We start from the raw sequence: 15,894 nt of genomic DNA on the forward strand, positions 1-15,894 counted from the left end.
TGACACAATTTTTTAACAAGTTAAAAAGTAGCTACTACAATTAAAGCTAATAGAACCCTTACCCAACTTAAAAAAAATTATTTTTATTAAAAGATGCAATAATAAATTATTTTGAATTAAAAATGTATTTAATTATTTATTATATACTATAAAAATAAAATAAAATATTTAGAATAAATAATATTTAAGTTTCTTATTTTTTATTTGTTATAAAAAAAATATTATATATTTTTATTTTTATTTTGTTATTAAAAAATCATATAGAATTTTTTTAAAAAAATGATAAAAATAAAATAAATTATTTTTATCAAACGCATATAAATTTATACTATCATTGAAAAAAAAAAATTAAAAACATATAGAAAATAAAATTTTTATATAACATAATTTTTTTTATATATTTGTGATAATAATATACTGGATTATAATATTATTATAATAAAATCTTAACGACTGATAACACTTTAAAATTTATAATTTACTATACCCACTTCAATTTTTTTTTCAACACTGTTTTTTATCACAACACAATTATAACTCTATTGAATGATACTCATTCACGTAATAATATTAATATATTGTACTATACTTTTAGTAGGACACTAATTATATATAAACATACATAAATTGTTTAAATTCTAATGGGCTCGTTTGGAACGCCGTATTAGGTCGTATTGTATTGTATTGTATTATATTGAATTGGATTATATATCATATTTTTATATAATACTATGTTAAACTTTAATTTATACTAAAATATTATGTATTTAGGTGTCCATAAAAGTTATTACCACATATAGTTTTACATAAAAATATTTTATAAAATACAATTCAATATAATACAATACAATACAATACAATACGTCCTAATACGGCGTTCCAAACGAGCCCAATATAGTTTATGTTCCTTTGATATATAGTATGAACTTATTATAAGTTTGATCAAAACCTAGCTAGTCTGGCAAATATGACGAGTTGGTAGAAGAGATCTTAAATCCAGCTAGGGCTGCAGAACAAAACACTGAAAAAGAAAAACGTTATTTATGCATGTAACTAACCACTACGGCAATATTTTTCCTTCTTGATCATAAACTAATATTTTATTATTATTATTATTATTATTATTATTATTATTATTATTATTATTATTATTATTTCATTAGGGCAAAACAAAAACTCGGAGATGTGGTTAAAAATAGAATGAAACAAGAATTATACTCTTTAAAATTAATGAAATTTAGAGAAATGCCAAATCAAAAGATAGATTAATTAATTAATTAACAATGCTTTATTAATTTTGACTGCCAAATCATCATACGATACACCACTATTAAATATATATATGTTTTAAGAAACGTATGGTAAGTTTTGTCGAGTACTATACTTAATTATATATATATATTATATAAACCCAGTTTAACTGAAGCTTTTTCTAATAACAATACTTAATAATTTACTCCTTCATTTGGAGACAATTGACAGTTAGGTGCCCCGTTTAAAGGCATGTCGATCTGATCTGTAATAATTTTGTGATTATTTAATTGTGAAAAAATCTTTGATAAAAGATTTTCTTCATACGACCCAAATGAATTTATAAGTTTATATTTGTTAATCAATATAATTAATTAATTAAACGGTTGAGTACACAGCAATTATTTGGTTTAATTAACCCTCTTATATATGATTGTAATTTATGTAATATGTAGGTAAAGATTCCTTCTTTCACCAGTCTGTATAAATATAATCATCATCAGCTTGCATTAATAATATTCATATATATATATATAAAAATACATTTAGTATTTAACAAACTTTCTAACTTCCCAATCATGGGGCTAACCACCATATCCTCTCCTCCCCCTTTCATGTTTTGCCATATATATAAATACCTTATTTTATTAGTGGGATTACTCTCATTATAAGCTCATGTCATGGATGACCCCAAAACCCTCAAACCTAGCTAAAGTAATGAATATTTTATTTGAGGGAATATATACATATTTAATATATATATAGGGATATGATTTTGTCCCGTGATGTACTTTCACGGAATGTATTTCGTGGTACATTAGATGGGTCTCAGGATACATTAAATGGGTGTGAGGGTACGTTTCTACTTTTTAACCCTAATTACTCCTAGATCAATCTCAGCCGTCAGATCAAATAACTCCCTCATCTGACGGCTGTCGTACATCACGGATTACAATCCGTGAAAGTACAATAACGGGACAAAATCATATCCCTATATATTTATATATTTATGTACATATTCTATGCATGATTTTGATAGAGCACGATCTCTTTATTGGACAATTGTCATGATCTAATCTCATCAATCAAACATTCTAATAAACCCATCTACGTGTTCATTTATCTAGTGATGTAGATGATGATCACATACTTTCCAATCTTATGAATGAATACATATTAATATTTGTATGTGAGTGATTTCTGATCATAGAATTAATTAACTAATTAATACTTTTGTTTATAACCTAGTCACGATGACTAAAACTGGTCATACATTTACAGCCAAACGATATATATATATTAAAAATAATTGCACACTAAATTAATAAAACAACTAACTTCTGTAGAAATCCCTAGATCGTTATAGCTAGTACTACATCTCTATATATAAATATATATATCAGTGCGCATTATATTATATTAATTAATTTTTTTTTTAAAAAGAGTTTTTCAATATGTAATTACATATTATATTCTCTCTCTTTTTAGCTTCGTTAAGCTTCCTTCGGACCTAATTAATTATTTAATTATCACTACAGTAGAGATCACAATTAAGAAAATATAAATATGTACTATATATTTTTAATTAAAAGTACAAAGGTCGGCAGGTTACTATTTTGTTATTAGTGCACACACATGCCACGGTCAGGAAATATATATATATAATTAATAATCTATTGTGTCTAACCTCAATTATCACATTGATTAATCAACAAAACCCTCCACCACATTATAATTTCCATTACTACTAATGCACTCCATCTTCTCTCTCTCTCTCTCCAGTATTCTTCGATCGATCGATTTTATTAGTGAGTGCATTTATATTATATATATTACAATTACAATTAATTAATAATTAACATTAATTATTAGTTGTTCTCCTCCGCGGTTTCACCACTAATACATATGCCGACTATTTAGGGATATTCACTAATTTACAAAAAGAATGACAAACAAGTTAAGACTATATAATTCATTAATTAAAATCACTTTATTAATTAATGTCTTAGCTACTTTTTGCATTAGAGATGGAATTTCGTTTAACGGGTGTGGCTTTCTCAAGTATAATATATATACTTATGAATAAAAGATTCACATGCCCGTATATATAATTTTACATATATAAATTATTTCACATATAAGAACAAATCATAACTGTGTAAATAATATAAGATATTTTATAAAGTGTAGTTCTATATAACCAATCCCTCTGGATCAACTAGAAATTTATTCTCTATTCTCTCCCAAAAAAAAAAAAGAATTAGAAGAGAGTAGAAATTTAATCGTTATAATTATGTACAGATCGTGACACACATATATTTAATATATACATTATGTATAAATAATTGAATGTTTCAAATGATTAGTACATTATTATTACTCTAACCTAGTTATGTAATCATTAAGCTAACATGGAACAGTTGAATCAACCAAGATCGATCGATATTTAGTAATAATAGAAACCTATCAGGTTGCAATAAATAATAAGGCATAAGCACATGCATGAATTGTGAATTATGTTCCATTCACACTAGAGAGAGAGAGAGAGATACTAGCTCTCAAAATATGTATAATAATATAGATATACATGTACATTAATTATTTATAAATAGGATATATATTGCTTGTGGTATAATAATTGAGTCCCACTAATTAATATGAGTTTGAGTCTGTCTTCTGTTTCTGAAACACAAATCGAAATCAGAATGACAATTAAAAAATATTGTATATTTCTCTTTATGAACATCTCATCTTTTGGGGCTAGTTTCTTATAAATGTAATATTTATTTTTAAATTTAAAAAGTATTCTAATTAAATAGTTAAACATATACATTGTTGATCTAATTATTTTATATAATGAGATATGGAGAAATTGAAACTCCCTATATTGACTTTATTGCCATTCATCTTTCAGAATAGAAATCTAGCCTGATTCGCGTAGTTCCAACACCTAAGACTATGAGTATTACAGAGAGTTAATTAGTTAGTCATGATAAGTTGTACATTTCGGTTAGTTTGTTGTTAAGCTTGTTGAGCTGGCTAATTATTTTTTGTTCAACTTATCTTAGCTAATTTCAGTACATGATTGTATATAAAACCACAATGTAATTAATTTCTTTTAATAATAAATTAATTACAGAATCTTTCTTAGTTTCTTCCCTCTCTCTCTAAACGTCCACTACAAGAAACTACTACTACAACTTTTTAGTCACAACATAAATTTTTTGTGATTAAATGTGACTTTTAGTCACAACAAAAAATTATTTGTAACTAAAACATAGCACTTTGACACAAGTTGTCACTAATTTAGTTTTAGTCACAACACTAAAAATACATTTAATCATAACAAATTGTAATTTTTGTGATTAATATTTTTAGCCACAGACCTTTTAGTCACAACATAGGAATAATAATTTATAATTAGTCACAACTTTTTTACTTTTAGTCACGAGTTTTGTTGTAACTAAAAGTAAAAAATTTTGTAGGGTCACATAGTATCAGAGCAATTTCTTTTTTCTTCTTCATTAGCATGTTAACAATGGTGTCTTTCTTTGACGGTAAGGGAGGGTGGCTCTTCTACTTTACTTCCTAAAACTTCTCCAGTCATGTTTTCTCATTCACTCTCTGTTTGACTTGATGACACAATTACTTACCCTGGAAACATCAAGTGTTTGTTGCCATTATATAAAGAAGTTGATTACAACAATTTTTTAATCCTTAACTTGTTCCTCTGAAGTTCCTCATTGAAGTTGATCGCCTCGCCAACAATGTTAGCCCTGAATTTGAGGATTGGGAGTAACAAGACAATGCGCTTGTCTCATGTCAATTATGATCCATGTCTGAGAAGCTTTTACACAAGTGGTAGGGCATGACACCGCAACTCAGATCTTGATAACTCTTCGAGAATACTACACGTCTAGAGTTAATAGAGTTAAAATATTTTAGTTTTGCATTTTTCAATAAAATTCTTTAATGCAAGGATCTTTTAATGACTACCTGCTCAAGATAGAAAGATTAGTTGATTTTTTAATTAGCCTCTATTGGCCACGCGATGAAAGCAACTAAACACATCGAGACAATCTTCAATAGTCTTACGAGGCATAGTAGGCCTCAAAATCGCAAGCTTCTTAACCTTAGCCACATACAGTGGCAGCAAGTTCTGCACACTCATTTTTGCCTTCATTCTTAAGAACAATCTTACTTGACTATGTTTTACTAAAACCTCCGACGGTATCATATTTCCTTTCATTTACATGTAATACACCTCTACTTTCAATTCATCCACAAGAGGCTTTATATCCAACTCTTCATAAAAAATTTCATGCATATTCTTTAGAGTATTGTCAACCTCAAATGTTAACATTGTACTATTTGTCTTATTGAATATCTAGTTAAAACCTTTAACTTTCGAAACCTCATCATACAGTACAATCACAAAAATAGTTAAATCTGTAAAAAAAAGGAAAAAAATCAGTTGATGAATAATATGTCAAGAAGCAAGTTATGTCGCAAAAAATCACAAACTTTGTTGATAAGAAAGTCGCATCACATTGCAATATGTTGACAAAATTCTCCGTACTTAACCAACATATAACACTCTAAACTATCAATACATGTAGTAAACAATATCAACAAATATCGCAAAAATTGTACATGGTAAGCATAAATTGGCCCATGTTGTGAACTTAGCCACTACATGTCCCAAAGATATTGTGACAATTAAGTCATCCCTAAGCTTCAGCATACTCTAATGTTGCTAGATTTCGTAAAATGTCGCTAAAACACAAAAAAAGAAAACTAAAAAATACAGAATTCTGACAGCTCGAGTTTCAGGAACAAGACAACTAAAATAAAAGAATGATATGTGTTGATCTATTCATTTCAACCTAAGTGCAACTAATACAACTTAATCCAACAATAATAATTAGTCAATAAATTACAAACCAACTATTCTTTTTCAAAAAATATGTTGTGAGAGAGAGGATTTAGTTTTATTATTTGAGGGGTAAAATTTGTAAACAAAAAAAAAAAGAATGTAGCAGATTTCTTTTGATGTTCTAGAGAGGGGCATATAATAAGACCATTTATTTAATTTAAATATGCATATTCAAATTTCTCTTTTTGGTGAAGGTTTAATTTATGTAAATATATAATCAATGTGTCTAATTGAGATAAACAAAATTAATTTGCCATATATCTCATATATTTGTGTTATGCATACAAATAAGATTGATAATTTGTGTAATCATGTTGTGTTATTGTCAATACGTTTATGGTGAACATATGAACACAACATATAATTAATTAACGATCGTGTTAAGATCTAAATACAAATATGATGATAATATTTCTTAACAAGTTACACAACTAGACATAATACGATAACTAGCTGTGAACCTGGGGGCCCCGAATGCTTAGGGTCTCGAAATTGTAAAAAAAATATTAGTATATAGATAAAATATTAAATAAGAAAAAAATATAATTTGATGTAGTAATAAAGAGTCTTACTTTAAGCTAAGAGGGTGTAGCTATATGAAGAATTGAACTCTTAAGAATTTTTAAAAATTTTACCATTACATTAAACTAGAACTATTATTTAATAATAATTAAACTATATATAAAAGCCTTAAAATTTGATTTTTCTTTAAACCACGTATACTTTAAGACTGACCCTGACGAATCACACATTTAATAAAAATATATCATATGTATGACACAAATCAAAATGCACATTTACCACCCGATATCATATACTATAACTTAACATTAATTGTAATATTAATATTTAATAATTTTTTCTTAGGAGAATAAGAAGAAAATAAGGTTTGTAAGATATAATTTCTTTTTATTTACATAATATACAAAATTAAAATACTTAATTACAGTTTTTTATACGTGCTATAATTATATTATTTTCAAATAAAACATATTAACCAACATGTTTATGCATGATACAAAAATTAAATGTATCACTTAAACATATTCCTATTATTTTCAAGTTATATTATCTGTGTCACAATTTTTAACCTAGTGTGCAAAACTGAACTTACATAATGCATTAATTATTATAACAATAAATTCTTACAAAAGAATTGTTAAAAGATATTATTAGTGTCTAATATTTTTATTAGTATTTCATATAAATGAATTTTTTTTAAATAATATCGTTAATTTAATCATGGGAGACCCTATTATAAAAATTATTAGCCAAAGTGACAAACGCGGAGGACAACCTTATCCGAGTTGGTTAATCTCTGGTTTCGAACAAACTCTAATGGATTGTGATCTTTTTGACATGGACTTGATTGGTTATGCCTATACTTGGGAAAAAGGGAGGGGAACTTCTCGTTGGATAGAAGTTCGATTGGATCGCGCCCTTGTTTCATCGGTTTGGCTTCAAACTTTTACACAAGCTCGGTTACTAAACCTTGAATTTTCTTCATCAGACCACTCGCCAATTTTCCTAGAAGTCGTAGCTCCGGACGTCTTCATTCCTAATCGGCAATTCAGGTTTGAAAATGCTTGGTTAAAAGAACCGATGTGCTTTGAAATTGTGAAGGATTGTTGGAATGTTCCTAACCATGTGAGTGTGGCCGAAAAAATATCTCTTTGTGCTGAGAAATTATCAACTTGGGGAAAAAATGTGACTGGCAATTTTAAGCTTCGAATCAAGAAATGCCGAAATGAGTTGAATCAATTGAAGAACAAAAGAGATACTCTCTCCGTCCAACGGTATAGTGAGAAGAAAAAGGAACTTTTTTTGGTGTTGGACCAAAAAGAAGTCTTTTGGAAGCAGAGGGCGAAGCAGTTTTGGCTTAAGGAAGGTGATCAGAACTCTAAATACTTTCATAGGGCTGCTAGCAATAGAAAGAGTTTCAACAAGATTTCAAAGCTTAAAGATACTAGTGGTACTTGGAAGGATTGGGATAATGGCCTTGCGGATGTCGTTGTGGAATATTTCTCTTCTCTCTTCAGTGCATCGAACTTGAGTAGTGACATGGTGGTTCAGAGTATTCAAAGTCGGGTGTCTACACGTATTAATGAAGACCTCAATCAACCGATTCTTGCCGAGGAAGTTCGTAAGGCTGTGTTCAGTATGCATCCAGATAAAAGCCCCGGCCCAGACGGTATGACTCCAGCATTTTATCAGAAGTGTTGGGATATTATTCAGATTGATGTTGTCAATGTGGTTCAGGATTTCTTTACTACAGGGGAACTGGGTTCATCTTGCGGTGATGCTAATGTGGTGTTGATTCCGAAAAAGAAAGTCCCTGAAAGTATGGTTGATTTAAGACCAATTGCTTTATGTAATGTTCTGTATAAGATCATTACTAAAGTAATGGCCAATAGGATGAAGCCTTACATGGATCAAATTGTATCTGAATCCCAAAGCGCTTTCATTCCAGGGAGACTCATTACTGATAATATTCTTGTTTCCTTTGAAGTTCTCCACTACTTGAAGAGGAAAAGAAAAGGCAAGGACGGTTATATGGCTTTGAAACTGGATCTTAGTAAAGCCTATGATCGTATAGAGTGGAACTTCTTGGATTCGGTGCTTAGAAAGATTGGTTTCTCGGATAGGTGGATATCATTGGTGATGAAGTGTGTTAGTTCTGCAAGCTACAAAGTGATTCATGGGGGAAGAACCATGGGACCGATTATACCCTCAAGAGGTATCCGTCAAGGGGATCCTTTATCTCCCTACATTTTTATCTTGTGTGCAGAAGGTTTATCAGCTTTGATCAAAAGATATGAGGATAGGGGTCTCATTCATGGTTGCAAAGTGGCGAATGGCGCTCCAAAAGTGTCTCACATGCTTTTCGCTGACGATAGTTACTTGTACTGTAAAGCAACTCTACTAGAGGCCAATCGGATTCGAGAACTTCTTCACCAGTTTGAATGTGCTTCAGGACAAAAAGTGAACTTGGGGAAATCGTCAATCTTCTATAGTACTAACACTGAGAACCAGGTGAGGGAGGATATAAGCTCTTTGTTACAAATGCCTCAAGCTGATGAACGGAGTATGTATCTGGGGCTTCCAAGTACTATGGGAAGGAATAAGTCAGCTGTGCTGGGTTTCTTGAAGGACAGAGTCAGGAAAAAGCTTCAAGGTTGGGATTCAAAAATTCTGTCTCGTGCCGGTAAAGAGGTATTAATTAAATCTGTTGCTCAAGCTCTCCCTAGCTATGCTATGAATGTTTTTTTACTTCCTTTGGAGATTAGTAGAGACATTGAAAGTACCATGGCGAGATTTTGGTGGAAGAGTTCGTCAAAAGATAATAAAGGTATCCCTTGGATGTCATGGGATCGGATGTGTAATAGCAAAAGCAATGGAGGACTTGGATTTCGTAGTCTTCATGATTTTAACTTGGCACTATTGGGAAAACAAGGTTGGCGTTTTCTAACAAGAACTGAGTCTCTGGTTACTCGCATTTTCAAGGCGAGATATTTCCCACATGGAACATACCTCACGGCCACTATTGGAAACAACCCGAGCTTTGTGTGGCGTAGTATTTGGGAAGCCCAGTCTCTTGTTCGGGCGGGAGTTCGCTGGAGCGTGGGGAATGGCTCATCCATTAATGTGCTGAATGAACCATGGTTACCGGATCATCAACAACCAGTAGTGATTTCGTCTCACCCAGCCCTTCAACAAGCCAAAGTGTGCAACATAATGTCAATGGATTCGTCTTCCTGGGATGAGGATATTCTAAAGGATTTGTTTGAGGAACGTGACCAGAGATTGATAAGGCAAATTCCTTTGAATATAAACCACACCTCAGATTCCCTTTGCTGGTTTAATGAGCCCAATGGTATGTACTCGGTCCGGAGTGCCTATACATTACAACAAAAATTGAAGGGACTTGGAAATGATGTAGCTGCCTCGGATTTTTGGAAGTCGTTATGGGCATTGAAACTGCCACCAAAAATCAAGAACCTGATGTGGAGAGCCGGTTCTAACTGCCTTCCTACTCTCGCTCAACTCGCCTCTAAGCATGTTCCAGTCAGCACGTTGTGTCCTTTGTGCGAGGAGATGGACGAGACAATCTCTCATGTGCTACTGACTTGCCGTGTAGTTACGAAGGTGTGGGAAAGGGTCGGTATTGGCACTACCGTGACTGCAGCAGGAGGCATGTTCCTGGACTGGTGCGTGTCGATTTTCACGCATTTATCAGCTGAAAAACAAGGCCTGGCTGCTGCTTTGTGTTGGGCCGTTTGGGGAGCGAGAAATGATGTTGTATGGCAAGGGAAATCGTTTAATTTTTCATCCATAGTCGCCTCTGCTAAAAGTTATCTTGATCAATGGAAACACGCTCAAAAAACTCAAATTGAGTCATTATGGTCTGATCTTCAGGACTATGATGGGATGGAGCGTTGGATTAAACCTCAGATTAATAGCATCAAGATCAATGTGGATGCAGCTATTTTTGAAAGACAAAACCGATTTGGAAGTGCCTTGGTGGTTCGGGACCATCATGGTATGCTTATCGAATGCCGTACCAAGTTACATATTGGTAATATTGCTCCGTCCATTGCTGAAGCCTTGAGCTTTCGGGAAGCTCTTAGTTGGATCAAAGACCAAAATTATAACGAAGCTTGGGTCGAGACGGATTGCTTAGTGGTTGTACAAGCTTTGCGAAACTCGACTATCTTATCTTCTCATTTTGGATGTGTGATCCAAGATTGCAAAGCCATGTTGGCTAGTTTGAATAATGTTTATTTTTGCTTTGTTAAGCGGTCAGCTAATAGAGTTGCTCATGAATTTGCTAGAGCATCTCTATTATTTCCTGATTGTACCTTCAGTATGGAAAATATTCCAACTGAGTTGTTGCCTACTTTGGTAACTGATTTCGAAGGTTAATAAAAGTTGATTTTACCTTTCAAAAAAAAAAAAAAATTATAGACATTGTTGGTACTCAATATAAATATTGAAATAAATAATTAATAATTGTAATAGTGGGCCGTCCGTCCACGTGTATGGCACGTTGTGCCACATGCCCAAGTCTTCTATTATTATTTTGTCACACCCTAGGTTGATCTTCCATTATTGTAGTACACCCAACAGAAGAACAGTTTATACGATTTCAGATTTCTTATAAATTTTAATAATATATATTAATTAATCCCAATTCCCAATATCCTATTATTAAGTTAATCCCATCCCATCACAAAATATATGTATAAGCAATTAAAATTTAAAAACAAGCAATGATAACCCCTAGCGTTGTATGGTTATTACAATTCATATACTGGTATCATTTGCTTACTAAAATTATAATAATATAATTAGCAATAGAAATTTACATAAATAAATAATAATTAATATTTATTATATAAGTTTATAATTTCGGGGTAAAGATTAGGGTAGTGTATCATAGTAATTTGTTTTTATATAATTTTTAATTGAAAAATATTAAAAAAGTATTAATAATGTCTAACATCTTCTAATAAATATCGTTATTGATATTATTAAATATCAAATTTAATATAATTTAATGTAATTATTTTTAAAATATATTATTAATCCATTTTAAAGCTATAAGTGTTAAGAACTATATGTGCCCAATAATAATTAATGCTTTTTATTGACACACATTAACAGTGCCCAATGGAAATGAAGACAATAGTGGAGGCAGCTAACCCCACACGTGATTTTTTTTTTTCTAAAACTAAATATAACATTTGCTTATAATTTATTTATTATTTTACATAAATTTTTTATTTATATTACTATTTTATTATAAAATTTTAGTACGTAAATTTTTAGGTCCTGCAAATGAATATCTTTAATAATTTAATTTGTAAAAAATTAAACATATTCTCACTCCATTCTCTTTATTCTTTATGAGGTTATTTTTTAAGAATTTTAAATTCTTGTTATCCATTTTTTAAGGTGTATATCTAATTTTTGTTGCCTTTAGCTTCACCAAAACTAACTTATTTTTGGTCATTTTATTCAAAAAATAAAAAATAAATTAAACATAAATTCACTTATATCCACGTGTCAAACTTTCACAGCACCAACAAAATGTGTAAACAATAAAACACAACAGTTCCCATGCATTCAATGTTATATATAAGACCAAAACAAATAAAATAATTTTCCGGCTTTAAAACTTTTTTAGCTTCACTTATCTACGTCTGTTTCCTTTTCAAATTAACCCACATTTTGTTCATCATTAATTTTTTTATCAACCACCTTTTGGATGTATTTCATTTTTTAATAATGGCACCTTAATAAACTAATATGTGCAATCCAACTGTTTGAATGTAAAGGTGGAGAAAAATGAAGGTGTGAAAAATGTGAACTGATGATCTGTGTTGAATAGAGAGCCAAATACAATATATATAGGCTCTGAAGAGGTTACAACAGAATGAACAAATACAAGAAAAGACAGTTGGCATTCCAACTGAAATAACAGAAATTAGTAACAGTCATAACTAACAGAGCAGAGATAAAAGGTCAATCTAAAGTATCTCTAACATCCCCCCTCAAGTTACACTCATTTGACTTGAGTGTTAACTTGTCTCGGAGATACATGAATTGAGAGCTTGGCAGCGGTTTTGTTAGAATATCAGCAATCTGATATGTAGAGTCAACATATCGAACCTCCATTTTGTTTTCTAGGACTCTGTTTCGAACAAAGTGGACATCGATTTCTATATGTTTTGTTCGAGCGTGATAAACCGGATTTGAAGCCAAAGATCCGGCCCCCAAGTTGTCACACCATAATATAGGAATGGAGGACAGATTTATGGACAATTCAGTAAGAATCGATTGAAGCCAAATCAACTCGGATGTAGCCAAAGCAAGAGCACGATACTCGGACTCCGTGCTAGACCGGGCAACCACACATTGTTTCTTAGAGCACCAACTGATGAGGTTATTTCCCAGGAACATACAATAGCCCGAGGTGGATTTTCGATCATCACTACATCCAGCCTAGTCGGCATCCGTGTATCCCTGCAGATCCAAAGTAGCTGAGGCTGAAGGTTAGACCAACAGTGGAAGTGCCTGCCAAATAGCGAAGAATTCTCTTACAAGCACCCCAATGATCAGTAGTAGGGGCTTGTAAGTATTGGCTGAGCTTATTGAAAGCAAAAGCGATGTCCGGTCGGGTCATGATTAAGTACTGAAGAGCCCCAATGACACTGCGATACTGCTTCAGATCAGCCAAGGGTGTGCCAGAATTTTGTGTCATTTTGGCAGAGGCACACATAGGAGTGGATTGAGATTTGGCATCCAGCATATTTGTTTTAGCTAAGAGATCATGAATGTATTTTGTTTGAGTCAAATAAATGGCTTTGGTGTCACAAAGAACTTCAAAGCCCAAAAAGTAGTGTACTGAAACGAGTATTTTCAAGGCAAATCTGTTGTGAAGTTTAGTGATAGTGTTGCTGATTTGGTCCGAACATTCACCAGTTATGAGGATATCATCCACATAAATAAGTATGAGAAGTAACTTCTTGTGTTTTCTACACCTTCATTTTTCTCCACCTTTACATTCAAACATGGTATCAGAGCAGAGATAAAAGGTCAATCTAAAGTATCTCTAACACCATCACATGCATAAGAAAAAATCAAAGGGCAATGGCATTTGTCACTTATCATTTACAAATATATATATTTTTTTTTCATTTGTAGTTAATAATCCAACATTAGTTAGAATTTGAGATTAAAGTGTATGGAGTCTTATCTCATAATTAATTGACAATAAAAAGAGTAACTATTAACTAATAGATTTTATATATTATATTTTCTTTTTACACATTAATTATACTCTCTAACAAAAACATCAATTACTAATCAAATGGAATCACTGAAATTACTGTTATAATAACTAATTTATTTTTGGGTGTAACATTATATTAAATTTATCATATTTTTGTTTACAATATATATATATAACTTATTTAAATTTTCTACAATTTTATTTAATTTTGATTAGATCTTACGAAAATTTTTTACCAGTATTTTTGAGTGATGATAACTAGATTATTTTACTTGTAATTAAACCCTTTTTTCATATATATGTAATGCATTTGTTTCTCTTTTTTTTTTTGGCAATATGTCTATTTCTAAATTATCTATTATATCCATTTTAATATATTAAAAAATTGTTATAATCATCTGTTTATTTTTTTCTTTTAATATTCCAATATGACTACATTAATTAGTAGGGGGTTGATATAAACATTTGTGTCCTCATTATTATTGATCAATTATAGCTATAAATATATATAGCTGGCCACAAAAAAATATCTCCAAGTTCAAGCGAAGATATATATATATATCTATTTGAAAGCAGCAGGGATAATAAGTGTGACCACGGGTCACATAAAGCTTTTTCAAAAGACAAATAGGTGAAGGAATCCTAGAGCAATTAACCGACCATACCAGAAAAAACTGCCAAAAAACTTCTGTGCGCCGACCCAACTAACATGCACAGTGAATAACCTTTATAACCTAATTGGTTTAACATGTCAATCAATAATTTTATTCATCCACTTTTTCTTTCTTCCTTACTAAAAGGTTGAATCGTTTCAGGGAAAAGAGGGTTATATGAAACACACTTTCCTTTTTTTAATATATATATATGTGTGTATGTGAATTTCACGTTTAATTTTTACACTAAAAATAATAATAATTTTATGTCACTTGAATCTTAAGGTGCATGTCCCATATCATTTTTCATGATATACATCTGTTTTAAAACAATAGTCTTTACTTTCAAAAGAATAATTAAAAAAAAAAATAGTCTTCCATTAATTAATCATGTGCATGCATTTAAGACGCAAAATTAAGATATAATAATCATTTCAAAAAAATAAAAATAAATAAGATAAAATAGTTGATTATATTCCGAAACTTCACTAGCCAATGAGGGTGTTTTACATGTCATATAGCATATAAAAGACATTAAACGATGGAAATGTGTGTACAGTCTATTATTTAAATTATTCATAAGTATCTAATTTGTTCCCCCTACAAAAAAAAATAAAAAATGATCGTTTTTTCTTTATTAACATTTTCTGTTTACATATGAATGACATCCGCTTTACGTATAAGAATAATAATTCCCTATTGGCTGCTAAATATCCCAATGATATTTGTGTGTATATAACTCTAATTTTTGGCTGAGCCAAAAGTAAAAAAGAAGAAAGGTAATTATATTTAAGCAAAAAAGAAAAATCAGGTACGTATAAATTAATAGGAATAGAAGAGAGACAAGAAAGCATTATCAAGAACAGGATAGAGCACTAGAGAACGTGCGATTGTTGGATATATAAACGTGTATGCCCAAATTAAGTTGGGTACCTTCGTCCTTCCTTTATATATATATGCACTTATACATTATGAGACAACACAAATTCAACAGTAGTTTTAGTCAGTAACTATATATATAGCAAGTAATTAATACGACTTTGTAAACACTTTATTTTTTTGCCATACGCGCGTACATGTGGAAAAATAATCTATAATACGTAATTATATCTATATGATATCTATATAACAATGCTATAATTTATATACTTATTAGTTTTTTTTTTTTTTTGAAGGAAATATACTTATTAATTAATTACATATATGTTCCCATATTATATGCGCGCTATAATTGATACGTACAGATTCTTCTCTATATA

At 30.8% G+C, this 15,894-nt stretch overlaps 1 protein-coding gene across 1 annotated transcript; it reads left to right on the forward strand.

Annotated features, from left to right (window-relative positions):
- The first annotated feature begins 7,429 nt into the window (after window positions 1-7,429).
- On the forward strand, window positions 7,430-11,110 carry LOC133034440 (uncharacterized). The gene has a single exon (XM_061109529.1). It carries the CDS (start codon window positions 7,430-7,432, stop codon window positions 11,108-11,110), a length of 3,681 nt encoding a protein of 1,226 aa, XP_060965512.1.
- Window positions 11,111-15,894: the final 4,784 nt, after the last annotated feature.

The sequence above is a fragment of the Cannabis sativa genome, chromosome 1 (genome assembly GCF_029168945.1).
Source record: "Cannabis sativa cultivar Pink pepper isolate KNU-18-1 chromosome 1, ASM2916894v1, whole genome shotgun sequence".
Classification (NCBI taxonomy): domain Eukaryota; kingdom Viridiplantae; phylum Streptophyta; class Magnoliopsida; order Rosales; family Cannabaceae; genus Cannabis; species Cannabis sativa.